Source organism: Corylus avellana, chromosome ca2 (genome assembly GCF_901000735.1).
Source record: "Corylus avellana chromosome ca2, CavTom2PMs-1.0".
NCBI classification, from domain to species: Eukaryota; Viridiplantae; Streptophyta; class Magnoliopsida; order Fagales; family Betulaceae; genus Corylus; species Corylus avellana.
In genome coordinates, this window is record NC_081542.1 from 8,195,310 (window position 1) to 8,215,687 (window position 20,378).

Sequence of the window (20,378 nt, forward strand, 5' to 3'; positions counted from 1 at the left end):
CGTTAAGAAGCTATGGAGGTTTGGGCCGTCGGACGTCGAAAACGGCAATGATCTATTGAGAGAGGTGAATCTCCTAGGGAGGCTCCGGCATCGGAACATTGTAAGGCTATTAGGGTATCTCCATAACGAAGCTGACATTATGGTTGTATACGAGTACATGGCAAACGGGAACCTAGGGACGGCGCTTCACAGTAAAGAAGCCAGAAAGTTGTTGGTGGACTGGGTTTCGCGATATAACATAGCCGTCGGCGTTGCACAAGGGCTGAACTACCTGCACCACGGCTGCCACCCGCCGGTGATCCACCGGGATATCAAGTCCAACAACATACTCCTTGATGACAATCTTGAAGCAAGGATAGCAGATTTTGGGCTGGCAAGGATGATGGTTCATAAGGATGAGACAGTTTCCACAGTGGCTGGATCTTATGGATATATTGCTCCTGGTTAGTTACATTTGCATTGACACCTATATTTGTCAAACTAGAGGAATTTTTGTTCATTGTTTTCCTTAATTTTCTTTTCTTCAATGGCAGAATACGGATACACTCTGAAGGTTAATGAGAAGACTGACATATATAGTTTTGGCGTGGTTCTTCTGGAGCTTGTGACTGGGAAAATGCCTCTGGATGCTGCATTTGGAGAATCGATCGACATCGTCGAATGGGTTCGAAGGAAGATCAAAAACAAGAGAGGCTTAGAAGAAGCTCTGGACAACAACATAGCTGGCGATTGCAAACATGTTCAAGAAGAGATGCTTCTTGTCCTTCGAATCGCACTTGTTTGTACTGCAAAGCTCCCCAGGGACAGACCATCTATGAGGGATATCATAACAATGCTTGGAGAGGCAAAGCCAAGAAGGAAAAGCATTTGTCACAACGGTTTAAAGGAGAAGCCAATCTTTTCCACCTCCCCTGTAATAGGCCTTTTGTAGGAACAAGAACATTCTCTGCAGGCTGCTGTTGAGTAGCTTTTTTCTTTTTTTCTTTTTTTAATTAGATGAATTCGATATCATGTGTTCAGTTGCAGGCATCAAGAAGAAATACGTTCATATAAAATAAATATCGATAATGTTGTAATTTTATTCCATTTATGATATCAACTAGAAAGACTCATCCAATTCATAAAAAAGTACAGGAAAATACAAAATTTTAATATATAAACATCATCAAAAAAAAAAAAAAGGTGGTGGGGAGACGCTTTTAATATATTTTTAATTTCTATTAACAACAATTTAAAGTTACAATGCAGAGAAAAAGGAGCAGGAATGACTTCAACCCATCATAAAAGCAATAAAGATGATTGAGAAGGAAAAATGGCATCTCTTCTCAACCCAAAAAACTGCCTTTTTATTACTAGTTTACATCATATCTCCTGCGCATGAATAATCCGTCAATAATGTATATGCAGAAACTGAGATTCACCATAAACTCTATAGGCATCAGCTTCGGGAATCAGAGCTGCATGTTCATTGAGCCTAGGCTGATGCTGGTGCACTTAAAAGAGCAGTCCCTGTTGTATTCCCACCATCAAGAAAGCCACTAGACAATGGCTGCCAAAAAGGGGAGGGAAAAAATGAGAGAGAGAGAGAGGGCCCAGCCTATGATGGGGATATAACAAAAGTATTACATTACTGGTCAACTTATACCAAAATTCTTGTGCATGAGATGATAAGAACCTGCGATAATATTCCCAATTTAGACCAACTTTTACATATAGCATATATAAACTAGAGGTGCCGAGCCAAAATTCGCTAGTTAAGTTTCTATAGGTTGTTAAATCATCACTCATCTTAAAAGTTTAAGTTGGAAGGAATTTGTGAAATTCATCATTTAATTTAATATTCTAATAGTCTCCTTTACATATGAACTCAAACTCTCCATCAACAAGTGAGGCCTAAAACGTGGAATACTTTAATTGAAATGGAAGCTAAATTATAGAGTTAGGATTAGAACTCAAGACTTTTGTTATGATACGATATCAAATCACTAGTTATCCCAAAGGCTTAAGCTAATGAGAAAGTGTGAATTTAATCATTTAATTAATACTTTAATTTGGGTTTGTACTAAAGAACTAGGCTAAATTCCTACCATCACCAGGGACAGGGTTAATGATTAAGGAAAAGGCTACTCCTTCGCATGCGGGGATAAATTCATCATTATCATTCAAAGACTCAAAAGTTATTGACAATTACAAACTCATGCAGAAAACCTTCTAATGATAATTATGAAAAGATGACATTGCTTTTTTCTAACTATCATGTATATCTTACCAAAACACAGTTATCTTAAAATTTTATCCAAAATTTTCCAACTTCTTTAAGGACCAACTCTGAAATTATTATTATTTTCATGACCACAATCCCATAATTTCAGTGTCCACAATATCAATATCTGGTGCAGGCCTGTTAATGTAATTGTAGGATTCAGAAAACTCTACTCGGTTTACGGGCTCTAAAGCAGAATACCACAGAGAACCCCAGTCAAGTCAGTAGTTTCTTATATCTAATGCTAAATGAACTCTAATTTATTTTCCTTTAATTTTTCTAGGGGTCGTCAAGACAGTCTTAATATGAATGTACTACATCAAGGACACTGCCTAAAGGATCAGCCACTAGGACAATAAAGCAATTTTAAACATAACATAATAAGTATCCTAATAAGTAAAATTGCATTCAATGGCAAAATAATGAATTATAGGTTGGCACATACCTCTCTATCACAAGATTTTGAAAGAAAAAATGGTTCTTTCTCCCGAATCCCACCATAATCTTCAACCATTCTTTCCATATCCTGCTAAGTGAAGGAGAGTCAATCATAACATTAACAATATTAAAACTGTCATTAGTGATATCCAGAAAATGTAACAGTCACATTTAAATGGAGGGGGACGGGAGGGGGTAACAGGGGACCAAGTACAACAAACTCATATATATATATCCATTACTTTCAAGCCAATGATATATATTGTAATTGAATCGAATTCAAAAACTCAGATTCAACATAATCAAATCCAATTAAATACATTTTGCACAAGAGTTATATGCTCAGTGATCCCCTTAGGGCCAATTACTTATCAAAAAAAAAGTGTTATATGTTCAGTGATTCCACGGGAGGTAAGTTAGCTGCATCTATCATGCTAATTTTTTTTTGTTTTCTTGTACTCATGGAAATCCTACATATGTATACATATATACTCACACGTAATGAGCAGAAATTTGATATTTTGATCTCCAAATTAACCTCTCAAAGTCCATAAAAATATGTGAAAAAGACTTGCAACAATTGACTTGAGGAAATTCAAGCCAAAGAGTCATATTAAGGGAAATAGTAGAACAAACATGATAATTTGAACAGTTCAAAATAATGGTTATTTACCTTTCTAGTCAATATTTCGAACTCAAGCAATTCCTCCACAATCTTTTCAAGAACTTGACGATTTTTCTGAAGCATTTCTTTTGCTTTATAATATGCCAAATCATACATCTACAAAACAATGAGCATTAATAAAAGCTGGTGTTCAGTGTCACATACTCCCTTTGTCCCATAATGAATGTCAGATACTCTCAAAATTAACCTTGTATTATTGGTGTTTTGACATTTCCATTAAGCATATTTCACATTGAGGAATAAAAAGGAAAGTGAAAATTTTAAAGTTCAGACCTTTAGATATAAGATACACATTGTTGGACAAGAAACAAAAAAGAAGCAAGACACTCATTAAGGGAAGGAGAGAGTAAGAGCCTAAGAGTCATTATAGAAAATGGAAATCACAACATAAACTTACCTTTTCAACTTTTGCTGCCATCTCATACTCGTGGTTGTTGCCCATGCTTAAAGCTGTAACCTACACCAGTAAAAACACGAACAGTCAAAACAAATATCACCAGACCTCTGAGGCCCTTGAAAAAGAACAACAATATTAAAATTGAAACTTGAAATTTTCAGGAGAGTCCAGCTTGGTAAAAGAACATTGTCCATTGCAGCCTCCGTGCAATAAAATTGTCAAGAATTTTCCCTAAACTTCATCAATTATATAGAATTCTCTCATGAACAACAAAAATTATGTTTAATGGCAATATTGCCCAGTATAAACTAAAACTACCACTGAAACAGCCGCAGTCATCACCACTGCTCATCTAAATTTTAGAATCAATTTTGGCCATCTCTTCAGCACCAGCATTGGCCATCATGCATTGCTAGATCAACCATCATGCGAAACATTACTTACTCTTGCAGGTGCTCTAAAAATATACTTGACTGTCACAATGATCCAACTTAGTAGTGTGATAATTTAGTTTTAGATTTAAAGAAAGGAGAATACCGCATTGCTGTGATAGTAAATTGCAGGACTATCATCAGGTCCCCAGCCATATTGAATCACCATTCTTGTGGCTATCTGTTGCACCCAAATAAGAATGAATGAATAATCCCTATGATGCTCAAAATTAAGTTCAATAGGTTTTTCTCGTTCACAAATAAAATTAACGTTGAAAAGATAAAAAAAAAATATTCGGGAAGCATAATGTGTTGCATGAAATAACCTCTTGTGCCTGCTTTAATTCTGAAGAAGAAAGAAAATTTTCTTCCCCAAAAGGAAGTAGCATTCGAGCTGCAATATACGAACCAAAGCAAAATACAAGCTTCTTTTCAAGGTATGACCTTGACTCTGAATTTCCATTCATAGAGCCTTCATTTCTTGCCTTTGTGATTTTTGTACATCCAATTCCCTGTAAGAATGGGGTAAGAGGCAATCAGTGCTCCTCTCAGTGCAGTCCCCAAACAATTTGATTATTGACATACATATCCACAAAATGTTACAGTTCCACCTTTTCTCATACATAATCTTGAACGCATTCCCCTGCTCTTAAGAATCATTTTTGACACATCCAACTTGACTTATCTGAAGGGGGCTTCTATTAAGATTATACCTTCCTCAAAGAAGATTATGTTGGGTTTTACTTATTATAGGAGAACATTTATTTTCCATATGCAATTTGTTATTGTTCATATGCAATTTGAAAGCATGGGCCAATCCTCGTCTAGTGCACAAACACATTATGGGCATCTGATTACATCTCTTCCCTATCTTCCATAACCAATCTATGCAATAAAAGTACCACAAGGTTACCACACAATCAAAAATTTTGAAAGTAGGAAGTACGGCATTAACTTTATGAGTATATTCCCTGTGAGACAGATAGGGTAATTAATTGAGCAAACATGGTATATGATAAATGCTAGCTACTACAGTTTACATAGTCAATATCTAAACAATACCTATATCTGTCACGTCTAGAGTTCTGAATAGGCCATTCCCAAAGGCAACAAAATCCCAGAGAGTATACATAGGCTTGGAAACTTCAGAAAAGTTGCACACGGAACATATGATAGACACATAAACTCAGATGATGTGAAAATGACTAACCTGCCAAGACAATGGCTCAAGCCATAGATTATCAACATCATCAAAATTTGGTAATAGAAGAGCAATAAGACCACGACCAGCAGCCCAAACAGCATGGGGGAACTTGGTCTCCCTTGTCCACTGGCAAATAATTAAACTCCTATCAGTACAGTGTAAAGTTGTAGAGCAACAGGAGGAACCTATCTTCCTATATGAAAAGGACAACACATTCCCTGAAGAAGAATCATTTTGAAAACTTCAAAATGCATAAAAATCCTGGTTGCATTGGGAGAATAGGTAGGCCTTGTTAGCAGCACATCATCAGGAAGGGATTCAATCAACAAGATGAGATATCCGATATATAAATAGAGACATAAAAGACTTGATTAGGCATTTCAAATACAAAATTTCCACTTTGAGAGGTAGAAAAGCACAATCTAACCTTTTACAATCAAATATAAAATCCTCAGAGGAATGGGATTACATAAACATTTGTGCTCCATTTTATGAGATATACACTACTGATGAAACAAATATACATGGTTTGCAAGTGCAAATACAATCAGTTCAATCATTTATTTTATTTTTATAAGTCAATCAGTTCAATAATATTGGAAATTCAAAAAACGAAGTGACTTTCTATGTATTGAACTAATTAAATCTTCCCACTCTTTATCACTATTAAGCAATTATACAGCTTTACGAACTTTTGGACACCCAGGCACCATTTACTTGCCCAAAGAAAAGAGGAAAAGAAAAAACAGCTACACCCAACAACAGAGCATACTAGATATACAATCGAGGACTGAACAAACCATAATTTAGAGAGAGAGAGAGAAACTGGGAGGTTCTGATTCTTGGAAGCCCCTCCCAGAAGTATGTGCCTTTTAGGAAGGTTTTGAAATGTGGAAAAAAAAAGAACAAAAGGAGAAAATGAACCAACTACTTCACCCACAACCAGTTTATAAATTCAAATTCTCAATTCTTTTCCAGTGACTTCTTGATAATTAGTTGCAGCAATGAGAACAAACTAACAATGCAATAGAAATAGGTAGAACGAAGGAAAAAAAAAAAAGGAGAGACAAACGTCACCATGTAATTTATGATGAACTGATGAAAAAACAAGACAATTTTCTCAGGAAAAAAAAAAATAGTAAGATTAAGAAAATTGTAGATAATAGAAGTTCGCACCAGAACAATGGTTAAACTTAGAAATGAAGTAAGAAACTTAAAAGTAACAGATTAAGATGACATCAAGAAGCAATGCAGTCACCCATTCATAATGGATGTGCTAGATAGTTCCTTACATTAAGAGGAGGGTTTAGAAGTTCTATTCCATTGGTTATCTGACCATATGGTTCCATTAGATCAACCACATTCTGCACATCTTCTTTAGTTAATGTCAGTCCAAGATGATTCACCAGCAATTTGCTTACTATATTCACAAATTTGGTTTTCCGTATCCATTTGGGAACAATACCACTGAAAGTCTGCAAAAGCAGTAAAGTTATGCTTCATTTAGGAAAAGTAATAGGAAGAAAAAGAAAAGAAGAATGTGCATTAGACATGGTTGAAAATAATAAACAAACTTCACTGAAGAAAGAAAAAATAAATCAAACAATTTATGGCATAGACCTAAAATAAATGTTTGGATCCAAGAACTTTTTTTTGATAGGTAATCAAAGAAATGTCAATAATAAGTGATAGCAGCAGAACTTATCAAAGCGATAGGTAATCAAAGAATATCAAAAAGCTGAAGTGTCCACTTTTATAGATGTGACATGTGCAATTATATTAGAACCCTGAGCCTTTCCTATAGATACAATCCCGCACACATCAATCAGGCTGAAAGTGAATTTGGACCTCAGGCCTGGGATCAACTGCTACTAGGCTGTACAACCTAAAGCTTAGATGGCACATTCATGTGTGATATGTGTCTATACCCATAGATTGAGAATCTCAGTTTATTGCCCTTTATTCCATTGTATTTCATCCTTTCATGAAGAATGCCCTATCCTTGTGGTAGATGTTCCCCTTTTTCATAATCAATTTTAATTAAATATCAAAAGTTTAGAAAACTAAAATGTATTTTTTGCCAATTTTTTATTTTGTTTCATTTACTCGTAAGCAAACAAATAAGTGTATTTTTAAGAAATTTACTCCAGACAACATATGATGGAATAATTTGAATTTTTAAAATGGAAAATAAGAATGTTCTCGAGATACAATCAATTTATGATAGAACCAGCACAGTGCTATAAACCTGTATTCCATTGCCATGCATCATTTGAATAATATTTTGATTCAAAAATTCAGAAAAACTAGAAAGCATGTGAAACCCAAAATGCCCCTATATTCCTCCAAATGCATAAATACATGAGAAAATGTAAAAGCATTGTCACCATTTGTCCTAAAAGCTTAAGCTGATAGGAAAAGATAAATTTAATCATTTAATATATATTAAACATTCTCCATCACGTGTGAGTTCAAACTCCCTTTTAATAGGTAAGACCCAACAAGTAGAATATTTAATTTAAATAGGGGGTGAATTGACAAAACCAGGGTTCAAACTCAAGATCTCTAGCTCGGATACCATGTTAAATCACCACTTGTCCTAAAAGCTTAAAGATATAGAACGTGGTAAATTTAATTATTTAATTTATACTTTAACAAACACCAACTGTTTCTTACCGCGAACCAACTACAGTAGCTCATTAGTTCATCCGTATCAAGAAATTTGCTCCTAAAAGCACCACCTTCCAAGGCCACAGGAACAAGTTTTAGTTCTATAGGCCGTAAAAGAGCTGTCTTCTCAGCAACCTGAAAGAAAATAAAGTTGATGTATCAAGAGAAAATTACTAACAAACTAGTCCAATCACAATTATACATATATATATAAGGCGGAATAATAGACACTGAAGGTCAAAATTGTAATGAATTGCTTCCCAAGCAGGAGTAATAATTGAATATAGACACTGAAGGTCAAAATAGTAATGAACTGCTTTCCAAGTAGGAATAATAACTGGCCATGGACAACAAAAAGAGAAAACTATCTGACACCGTGCAAATGATTTAAAAACAACACTCATGACTATCAATAAACGAACTCGTAGAGGTCACAAGGTAATAAAAAATTCAAACAATTAAACCAAGGACTGATTAAGTACAGTATCTAAAAAGTTCATTCATATAAGGGCACACAACTAAACTTGATAATCTACGAAAACATGAGGAACAACATTTAAACAACATTTAGGCAATAACACTGAAAAGCTAAATAACTCTTCAGAGATGTGTTATTATAATATGCAGTACAAGTGCATTATGGAAACAGACACTACCATCTTAACCACTTGACTACAACCAATCGGGACAAGTTCACTGATCTCAAAGGAAACTTGAAATAACCCACACAACTGATTGACAATAACCTTTCCCCAGTCGACCAAATCAATTAGCTCACTATCCATGGTTTGTTTTGCGGCAGTTTGCAGTATCTTTTCCCTCTCTGCTTGAGTTGGCCTTTGAAGATGAAATACTCTATCCATCCTACCAGGTCGCTGTAATGCCTCATCAATTTGCTTGAGATTTCTGGTAGTAGCCATCAAAACAACTCCATCTTGTTTCTCAAACCTGCAACAATTCTTAATATAGATTGGAAAAGTACAATATGCACACTGCTCCATTACAACTGATAGAAAATTTGAGTTTATTATCATACCAAATTGCATGAATATGAACAAAGGTGAAAAGATGTACTGTTTACTTTTAGAGTTGAGGCAACACAAGCATCAATATAGATTTTATGACTAAATGAATATTCATACTTGCAAGTACTTATTTAGTTGATGGTTGAACAATGCTTACTATGTAAAATACATAAAGCAACATGCAATTGAAGCAGATGCCAACATGGATTTTCCTCCATGTGGAGAAGTAAGAAGCAATCAGTATGCACCATGAAAGTATATGCATAGGTTTTATGAAAAATATGGGAAGTCCTTATGGGTAACACGTAGAAAAAAGAACTACAAAAACAGGAAAAACATTTTGGCCTTCTAATAATCTTACATTAAAGCATAACAAAGGTTTTTTTTCTTTTAAAGAATTGTTTATCCAAATGACCAGAAAGAAGAGCTGATACCCATCAAGTTCCACAAGAAGTTGATTAATGAAAGCCTCATGATCCTGATTTTTAGTGTGAATGAACTTCCCACGTACACCAGCAAAGAGGTCGAAATCCTCCACAAATATGATGACAGGCGCCTAGAAGAGGCATCATCAATTTAGCAATAGTTAGAAGATAAAAAAACAAAAATATTGTCTGTTTCTTACAAGGATAACATATCTGAAAATATAAATTAAGCTTCCAAACTAAAATAAATACAGTAACGTATAATTTTGGCACCATTTAGCATACATAGTACAGCTTCTCTTAGAGCATCCATCCCAAAAGCTTAATCTAACATGTGGATTTGCCAAATTAATAGATAAACCGATAACTAAGCCAACATCCAAAAACAAAGCAAGAAACATATGCAAATGGGCCAAGCACATGGAGTCCAAAAACGAACAAGCCGACTCTTGTATCATGTTAGAGCATTCAACCCAAAAGTTTAGGTTAGTAGGTGGAGTCTAACAAATACATAAAACCCATAACCAAGCCAATATCCGAAAAATATAGGACTCATTCTTTGACAACTATAGGATATCACTCGATAATTGTATTAACTAATCTATAAATAACGTTAAAATAATAATAAACATATTTACTAAAATGTCATCAATGAAATTAAGACAAATTACACTAAAAAGCCAATAATATTTGAGCCAAATGGCATTTCCTTTCCTTCTCCCATAAATAATGGTGAAAGGTAAAGAGGATCGATATTGTGAAGATGGGGTTACTACATCTAATACTAAAGGGAAGAGGGAGCTTAAAAATTTGGAATGCTCCATTAACTTTGAGGCTAGAGGTAGTGGGTATAGTAGGGACAAAGCCACAAAGGCAGGGTAGCTTGCGGGTTTATGATGGCCTTGTGAGGATAGGGTTTTTTTGGGTTTCAGGGTTCTGTATTGAGGTCTCAGGGTATATTGGGTTCCAGGGCTCTTTAATTAGGGTCTTTTTTGTGGGCTCGTAGGTTTTCCTGTGTACTTAGGGATGCCTTACGCTTTTTGATATATACAACACTACTTATCAAAAAATAATAATAACAATAATGCTGAAAGGTGAGGTCACAAGTTCAATATTGTACGAGTATGTAAATTATATCTACCTATGAAACAAATAATAGTGATAACAAAGTTGCTTAAGAGATTAAAATCCATTTTTGAAAATAACTGGATGCTTCATGCCAAATATTTGCATCTTATTTGGATCAAGATTATAAATTTCACTTCATGTGTTAGATATTGTCCTTTTGGGTTACAGTAACTAAATACGCTGAAAAGATGTTAGTTAAGTTTAGCAACAAAAGTCCAAATGCACATGATATTCTAAAAATCATTTAATAACAATGATACATCTTAGAAACTCAATGAGGAGCGCCCCCCACCCCCCCAAAAAAATATATATATATATAGCAATAACAAAACTTACATTAGAATATACAAGTTTATATCTTGTCTCCAGAAAGAACTTTATGGGTCTGTTTGGTAAACTTATCAAAAACAGTTTTCGCTTCTCAAACGCTAAAAACTCTTCTAAAATATCATTTATCCAAAAGGATTTTTAGATGTGACCCATCACTAACACATTTTTCAAAACAAACCACACAAAACTCTTTTTAAAAAACAAAATACTTTTCACAAAACACTTCTCAAAAATAAAACACAAGGCTTCTCAAAAATGACTGAACACATATACACTTTCTTTAAATTATGGAAACTACCTATATACATTTTTTCCTTATGTGGAGACTGCCTTGTTACATGCAAAAAAAATTGAGGTTGGCATGGTGATCATTGATGGCCACCCGACCCATGATGGCAGCGGCCACTTTGGAGGCCAGTAGATCCGTCTGGCAGCCCCGCTTTGGCCAGCAAGACTATTTAGTGGTCCCATGTTGCCCACCAGGGTTGTTTGGGGACCCCCATGGTGGCCGCCAGGACAGTCTGGTGCAGCCACAACAATGTCTAACACCAAGTGGGCACCACTGTGGGGTCTAAATCCAGCATTTTTTTTTTCTTATTTTTTGAAACACTCTTCAAGTGCTTTTTTTAGAAACACTATTCAAAATTTTACCAAACAAATTTTCTTTCGTAGACCCTACATACAACACTTTTTTCAAATGTGGGCCCCACCAAATCAATTCTCAATTTTTACTTTTTTCAAAAACCAAACCCAAAAGATTTCTCAAAACTTTTCCAAACTAATCCTATGATTCACATTACATTCAAACTGTAGCAATTTTTATATGTGTAGAAACTTTTTTTTTTTTGGTTCTTTTGCGGTAAGTACATTCTTGAAACATAGCAACAAAGACAACGTGTATATTTATTCAAAGGTGGAAATGGAAATTTAACATTCTTATTCAAAGTTAAGCTTCACAGAAATTGATCCCACACCTTTGGCTGGGATTCACAGATGTATTAAAAGATACGGAGGTAGATTTGGTGATTGCATTTTTTGGAGTGTTGTATTCTCTTAGATGGAGACAAGGTGGTGAGGATTGTATTCGATGGATTCCTTCAAAGAGGAAGAAGTTTATGTGAGGTGCAATCGTTTTTTCATAGTTATCTACTTCCGGTTGAGAGTGAGTTTTTTTGTATGGACCGCGGCTATTGATAAAATTCTGACCTTAGATAATCTGAGAAAGAGAATGAGTAATAGTGGTGGAATGGTGTTGCATGTGTAAAAGGAGCAAAGAATCTATAGATCATCTTCTACTCCATTGCGAAGTGGCAAGAGATTGTGACATTGTTGGCGAGGTCAAGTGGGTAGTCGTTCAGTTCTAATTGTTCGGAGGATAGTCATGTTGTGTTTAACGTTGATCATATGGAGAGAGCGGAATGCAAGATGTTTTGAAGATCGTGAGAAGTGGATGGAAGAGTTCAAGAACGCTTTGGTCAAATCGCTTTTCAATTGGACTAGGGCATATAATATTTCTCATTTTTCTAACTTTTCTGAATTTCTGGATTTTTGTTCTTCTTTTAGCCTTTAATGTCAACTATCTCTATATACATCATGTATACTTTTTTTTTTCTTTTTTTCTTTTTTGATAAGTATATACATCATGTATACTTAGAGTTGTGTTCATCTACGTTTTTCAATTAAATAATTACTAATCAAAAAAAAAAAAAAAAAAAACAAAACAAAACAAAAAAACAAAAAAAAAAAACTATCTACCATGATTAGACCCAAACTTTGTATCTATAAATTACACCTTGACTGTGGATCCAAATTCCTCTCTTAACTCGGCCATAATGATACAAATATTATCTTTATTTATAATAGTTTATTTAGAAAAGAGAGCAGAAGAAATAAAAGAATCAGGCAAAGTAGATGTTATCATATGAATCTAACTACTAATTGTATAATATAAAAGGAAAGAAAGAAATTAACAAGGTTAAGAAAGACAACCAAATCTCTTGCTGTTTGAAACAGTTCCCTAACATTCGATGCACTTTGGCCAACCCATAGTCCTGCCTCCAACTGTTGGGCTTCAACTTTAACCACAGGTACCTTGGCTTCTGCAGCTATAGCCAATGCTAGAGATGTCTTTCCGGTTCCTCTCTCACCTACAATCAGAACTCCCTGCAACATAACCACGGAGTGTAAGAAGTTGATCGTACAACTTCTGACATGACCATCTAGCTTTGCAATTTGTCCAAAACAAAATCTTGGCTTACAGCGCCAGTAAACATTCTGACACCATTCAGGGCACATGGATCAAGTTAAAATGCAAACCAAAAGCATTTGCAGACCCAATGCAGCAATAATTTCAGAAATTTAAAAAATAAAAGACCTAAAGAAAAGCATGGACGGATTCTGACAACCACACAATTTCAACCTTGCCATATAAGAATTTGGGCCTTAGAATCAAGGCCTTCTAACCTTCTATTGAACAGTTTTTTATGTTACAAAACTTCAAAGGAAATGTCAGTAGCAATATCCCTTGAGAATCTCATACTAGCATACAAAGAAATAGAAGCAAAGTAATAACTGATGTTTGATACCTAGTCAAACGTGAGCATATTGTCTAAATCTATTAGAACAATCTCCAAACTTTATGTATTTGGTATTCAAAACCTAAGTAACAGAAATGCTTTATAAAGAATACAAGTATGGTTTAGATATACATGCATTTTAAGGCCACAATAATTAGATTTTGTATGGTGAATAATGACAGGATATTTACTCATCTTACATATCAAATTTCAGATAACATGCAATGCTGAAAACAACTGGCCGCCACTAGGTTTACTTCTTCATAATAAGAGCTCAATTTCTTAATTACCAATTCAAATCATAATGAAACTGAAAAAATACATATAGAGAGATCGATGTCAGTGTCATGATGTTTGCAAGTTGCAACAAGGCTGATATGAAATATATATAGCCAATGGTCTTCAGACCAAATGTCATCTCCTCCCACAAGAATAAGTGATGGAGGGTAAGGTCACAAGTTCATAACCTTCTTGGTACGTGAGTTGTGTTAGCCCTTTTTTTTGGAATAAAACAAGAAGAGTCCAAAATACATCATCTTAAGAATAACATACCCGAGGTGCACGGGCACCCATTTCTTGAAATGCACGAGGATTTTGTAGAAAAGCCACAACTTCATTCATTTCCTCTCTCATAGACTCAACACTAGCAAAGTCTTTCAACGGTATTGGCGGATTCTTCACCCTCTGCATACAATCTATGGATCAGACAATTTGCCTGTTTAAAATTCTTTTGACTATAAATTACAGAAGCTTTTTGGTGCAAGTATGAACCTTCATTCCATCAAAAGCAGTTTTTATGGGATCAAAGCCAGCTTTTTTCTTATCTTTGATTCTCCTCACCCTATAATTAAGATAGGTTTTCTGCAAGATAGCATAGAAATAATAACATTAATCAGTCAGCTGCACCTCAAAGTCCCAAAAGTAGAAAATACACTATGGTTCAACTAATAACCAAATATCTAACTACAGACTAGTAAGACAGAATCAGTTGTCCTGGCTAAAACTCATTTTCGAAGGACGTCTAAGTGTCAACAATATCCAAAATCCTTTCAGTGGGTAAACTGAAGTCAAAACTGAGATTGCTCCAACCAAGATATGTCATTCTCTGAAAGCAAGGATTTCTTCAAGGCTCCAGTCAACATAATGCCCAAAACAGATTATATATCACATGGAGCACTTGGAATGATATTAAACAAATCATCTTCGTGATTTCGATAAAGTCTAGCGATATGAGCTTTCCATTTTTCAAATATTTTATTGCCATTTAAAAGGATAATGTTAGCAAGTTTGACCAAAAGAAATGTCAAGTTTGCACATGGTCATCCACCATTGGATTAGTCACAAGAATATAGTCATCCACCATTAAGGTGAATAATTTTGGGACAACTTCAAAATGTGGTAGAAGATGAGGCCTTCATGAATGGTTTTACCAGTATAAGTTAATACTTATTCAGGTTAATTATGGACTTTAACTTGGGGTAACATGCTGCAAAATCACAGACCAAGAACTTTCAACATAGAAGTCAAGCCTGCAAAAAGTGATGGACGTCAGAGCCATAAAAAATTCCCCAGAACCATGGTAATTTTTTTTTATTTGATAAGTAATGTTGTATAAAAAGAGCATCAAGGGGTGCAACCCTAATACACAGGTAATATACAAGAGGACGCTTAACGAGAAGAAGAGAAAAGAATAAAAAACTCAGAAAAACTAATCACTAACGGAGCTAGCCAAGTAGATAATATAGGCAAGTAATGGTAATTATCATGCAGATAATTATAGGCAAGTAATGATGGAATCCTACGTAATGGCTTATGCAACACTTAAATTTTAATATAAGAATAAGAAAAGAAGAAAAGAAAAATTGATAACAGAAGAACCAAAGTACTACCACTCTCCGCAACTTCCACAGGTTTGGATCTCTACGTAAAGGCCCATAACCAAGAAGACTTGGAATTTTTCGCTTCATAAACCGGATAACATGAAACAAAACAAATCCATATATAATGGTTCTAATGAAAAACCATAGAAACCATTGGGTGTCATCTGTTTTTCGGGATTTAAAACTGATTTCGGCCTCGGACTGCCATTTCAAGTACCACGTTGAGCCAACAGTTTGACCTATTTCCTCTGGCCATGCCATCCCCAACTGCATCCTTACCTGTAATAGAACATGAATTACAGGACTTAAGAATAACAATAACAAAAACAGTAAGAGTATAAAGTGAATGTCGACAGTGTCAGGAGTTCAAATAATTTTTACCGGGTAAGGAATTATAAGCTCCACAGTAGGAAAGACAATCATCATCATAATGTCATCATTTATATTTTTTATTTTCTGAAGAACCCAATCTCTTGCATATGATACAATTTTACTCTTCCACAATCCATTCAAGGATTGACGAGACAGCCTCATAGTCAAGAGAAACTGTTGACGGAAATCCAACTCAGAAAAAGGGATCCATGTCAGGTGAACAGTAGTCGGAATACCACAGGCAAGCATTTTCATATATAGCCCATCAAAGCCTCCAAATTCTTCAAAGAGCATCTCAAATTCCTGAAATGAGAGTGCCAATATTAAAAGAATAGAGATAATAATTCATAGAGAGAAAAAGAAACAAAGGACATGTGCAAAAAAACCTTAATATCAACAAAATATTCCTTGGCGTCTCCCTTTAGTGCAATATACATGGCAGCCCAATCATGCCTGATTCTGGCATGCTCCACTAGTTTATTGGACACAGCATATGGAACAGCTACTGGATCCATTTCCCACCTATTTTTCTCTTCATCGTACCAAGTCTTTGACACCACTCTATCTCGGTCCAGCAGAATATGTTCCTAATGAACATTTTCAAAATGGTGAATAGCATAAGTCCTTCAAAAGAATACATACCACTTCACATTCAGAAAACCGTGTTAACATTAAAAGAACATAATTTCTGAAAAAATGTTCTAAATATAGCTGAGGAAGGACAACATAGGGCATTTCTTAAAGGCAAAGAAAAGAGTTAAATCGTTATCTTTAGCAAATCTAGGTCATATCACTCTTAATTGGATCTCAAGATTTAGAGACAATCATATATTGATCAACCACAGTCGGCGTGTTTTAGAACCCCCAACCAAAAAAAAAGAATAATGTAAGGTTTTATTTTGATATCAAGGTTACCACCAAAAAAAAAAAAAAATTGATGAAAGGAAGCATCTTGTAGTTAACAAAAAGAAATTTGACTAGTGGATTGAAGGCAGGATTGACTGTAGTAACCATCATAGTGGACACATTATGAGGAATAACATCCATGATTGCCAGCAATAAGCAAACAAAGATCTTGAATGATTAAATTTTACAAAAGGTTCGCAAAGCTTTCTATTGGAGGTGTGAGTTTGTTCAAACATCAACTTAATTTCCGGTCCAACCCACTCGGAAGATAGTCCCTTAGGAAAGAGCAGGTGGTATGAAACAAAAAGATCCACTTAACATGACCTATCATGTACAAACAAATGATGAAATAATAAAACCACTTTTTAGAATTGGTAAGTTACACGTGCACCTAATGATTTTTGAACCCACAACCTCGCTGTCCACCTTTTTTTCTTTTACAAGGAGAGTGCCATTTGAGCTAAAAAAAATTTTTTTGATAAGTAAAAAAAAATCAGTATACACACAAACGTCTGCTACCACCAGATTTGACCAATGCTACATATTTAAGGCAAAATGATACCTGTCTTTGGGCCACGTATTGTTTACCAAAGTCATCATTTTCTAACAAGTTTCTTTTTAGGTCAGCCTTGGCTTCTTCACGCCACTTCTTCCAACCATGGTACAAATGGAGGTTAATAGCCTTGGGAACTACTACCTCCTTATTTCCAAACATCCACTTCAACTCTACTTCCGGAAAACCCTTCAGCACTTCATCTTCCGGTGTATTTACAACAAAAAGCTTTTCATCACCAAATTTTCTCATATTTTTTCTTATACGAGCCTCCAGATTTCTTTGCAGCTCCCTTGAATCTTTAAGGCCTTCTTTTATTCGTTGAGCAAAATTCACTGAATCTCGATCAAAGAGAGGTCCAAGATCCTCCGACTCCAAGATACTAGGCAGAATCATTTGTTCCAAATGTCTCCTTTGTGCACTTTCCAAATCTTTCTGAATATCAGATTTAGAAAGCTTGGTTGCCGAGCCGTCTGGAAGACTGCAATGCTCACATAAGAAAATGAATCTTCCTTGACTTGTTTATAAGGAGAGACTCACTGAAGATAAAGCAGGCAAACTAAAAAGAACTATCACGTATGAAATTGCAAAGATATATTTCATCAACACCACTGATAGACAAACATATAACTTAAGTGCAGAACTGCTACAAGTATCATCAACCAAAATTACAAGTATTATAAACCACTGTATGGTTTTTCCTTTTACAGAATGACAAACGCTTACTGAAGTATACTAAATAACATAAAAGCCAAAAATGTGGGTTGAATTGGATAACGAAACAGATATTGGCCTTCATTCGCAATGTCTAACAATCTAACTTTATGATACCAATGAGAGATAAACTATTATAAAACACATTATACACCAAAGTTACTTAAAGAAATTTTAACTTAAGGGCCTCGATTCTGGCCATAATCGTAATGTAGACTCCCACAATCTTATCTGTCCAATACATTCATATTGTGCTATAAATAAACTAGAGCTTGAAAACACAGCAATACAAGAGATAACGCATTATAATCATGTGGGGCAGTTTAATTCATAAGAATACCAAAAACCTACTTTATGAACCTCTTAAAAAATCCGCTTTAAATTCTTGAATACAAAGACCCAAATACATCCATTCATACTTAAAATTTTCATCCAATTTTACCTGTCAGTACCCTTTTGCCTCATTTCCCGGGAAAACCTCCCCACCAATTGCTCACATTCCCTCTCAATAAAACAAAGCTCCCTCATCGCAAAACTCATCACCACAAACTCCCTCCTTGCAATCTCATCCCCAATCTCGCCAACCCTCTCCCACACCCTATTATACTCCTCCTCCAATCCCCTCAAATTCTCTTCCAACCTCTCCACCCTCTGCTTCCCCTCCTCCTGCCCCTTCCTCACCAACCTCTCATACTCTCTCTTTGCTATCACTACCTCATCCACAATCTCTTCCGCCCGCTGCTCCAACCCATGCTTCTCTTTCCTCAACTCCTTCATCTGCACATATAGCTCACTCATTATTTCCCTTTGCAATTCCTCTTTCTTTGACTTCACCGCTTTCCATGCCGCCTCCACTTCCTTTATATCCCCATTCCCTCTCCTAACCTCCTCTATACTCCTCAATAGCCCTGATACCGTCTCTAGCAATCTCCGCGTGCAATCTGAATACTCGTGCCCCTTCGAACTCAACCTAATCAACTCCCCCTCCTTCACGTTCTCTTTTCTACCCATAATTGCTTCGGCAACCGCTGGAACAGCAATTGCACAAGCTCGAAATCCCCGAATTGGAGAGAAACCGACAGCAATACAAAATAATGCGTACAACATTGGCTTTGCAATGCATTTGAGTACACTGCTACCGAAATTTGCATAATGTACAATTAAGTTCAATGATTTCTGGTCGGGAAACTGAGAATTCAAGCTGCTACAATCTTCTAGAAGTGATTCCTCTTCTGGGTACTCAGAATTTGAGCTGCTAGAGGCTTCCACAGCTGATATTGCTCCTGGGTTTTCGAATTTGGAGCTTCTGGAAGCTTGTGGGAAGCTAATTGAGCTGGAATGACTACCAAATGGGAAGACATTTGTGGGCTTTTTGTGAGGTTTGGTGAAGGTTCTTTGGATTCGAATGCGGCGTTTCGTGGAGAGCAGCGGAGATGAAGGGGATCGATAGGGAGGTGGGCATATGTAGGTGAACGGATTGGTTGGTGGAAGTGAGAAGAGAATGGCGTCCATGAGAGAGAGTCTAAGGGAAGGAAAAGCCTATGGGAGTAGTACTAGTATCCATTGTATGGTTTCGATGAGAAACAAAGACACATACACAAGGGTTTAAGGAGAAGTGAAAAACGGTAAGGTGAGGTTTTGGAAAGGAAATGGGAATAGTATCATCTCCGGGTGAAAATGAATTTTCTGAAAAAAAAAAAAGAAAAAAAAAAAAAAAAAGCCTAAAGTCATAAATAAGACACAAATTTACTAACCAAAAATAATAATAAAATATTATTTTAAATTTAAAAAATTAAAATTAAAATTAAAAAATATTTTTAAAAAATTAAGGGTAGCCGACCAACCCATAGTGGGTGGCCGGACGGAGAAGGCACCCCATGACCCAACAAGGTGGTCCGACCACCCCCTAGGGCCAAACTTAAAAATAAAAAAATAAAAAATAAAATAAAAAAAATAATAATAATAATAATGGGGGTGGCCAGACCACCTCCGTTGGGCCATGGCCACCCCAAACCGGCCGGTCTGAGCCACCCCAGGCCAACAGGGGTGGTCCGGCCACCCCCTATTGGTTGGCCGTCCACCCTTAGTTTCTTTAAAATATTTTCTAATATATATTTTTTTTTTTAATCTAAAATAATATTTTATTATTATTTTTAGTTAATGGACAGGTGTCCTATTTATAGCTTTAGAATTTCTAAGAAGAAATCCTACCCATAAATTGGATATTCTCCAAATCAAAATGAACTGGAGATGATCCTATTCCAAGAAAATGGTAGGTGCTATTTTTCTTTTGGTGTCCTTGTGTCATTTTATTATTTATTTTTTTAAAAAAAATATTATTAATCGGACTAAGAATACAATAGGAGAACACTAAAAAAGCA

At 35.5% G+C, this 20,378-nt stretch overlaps 1 protein-coding gene across 1 annotated transcript; it reads right to left on the bottom strand.

Moving 5' to 3' along the window:
* Positions 1-1,205: 1,205 nt before the first annotated feature.
* On the bottom strand, positions 1,206-19,642 carry LOC132170309 (probable inactive ATP-dependent zinc metalloprotease FTSHI 5, chloroplastic). The gene is made up of 19 exons (XM_059581238.1): positions 18,440-19,642; positions 17,293-17,764; positions 16,211-16,411; positions 15,834-16,127; positions 15,462-15,731; positions 14,344-14,433; positions 14,125-14,256; positions 12,986-13,159; positions 9,548-9,669; positions 8,835-9,036; positions 8,095-8,223; positions 6,711-6,893; positions 5,425-5,544; positions 4,541-4,726; positions 4,321-4,395; positions 3,784-3,843; positions 3,375-3,482; positions 2,709-2,789; positions 1,206-1,549 (listed from the first exon to the last, which is right to left on the bottom strand). The coding sequence occupies exons 1-19, from the start codon at positions 19,507-19,509 to the stop codon at positions 1,475-1,477; spliced, it is 4,044 nt and encodes a 1,347-aa protein (XP_059437221.1). The 5' UTR covers positions 19,510-19,642; the 3' UTR covers positions 1,206-1,474.
* Between the last annotated feature and the right edge of the window lie 736 nt (positions 19,643-20,378).

Coding starts and splice junctions, on each gene's coding strand:
- LOC132170309 (XM_059581238.1), bottom strand. CDS start 19,509: ATGGACGCCATTCTCTTCTCACTTCCACCAACCAATCCGTTCACCTAC. Junction 17,765..18,439: donor AGGCAAAAGGGTACTGACAG/GTAAAATTGGAT, acceptor TGAGCATTGCAG/TCTTCCAGACGGCTCGGCAA. Junction 9,670..12,985: donor TTCAAACAGCAAGAGATTTG/GTTGTCTTTCTT, acceptor TGCCTCTTCTAG/GCGCCTGTCATCATATTTGT.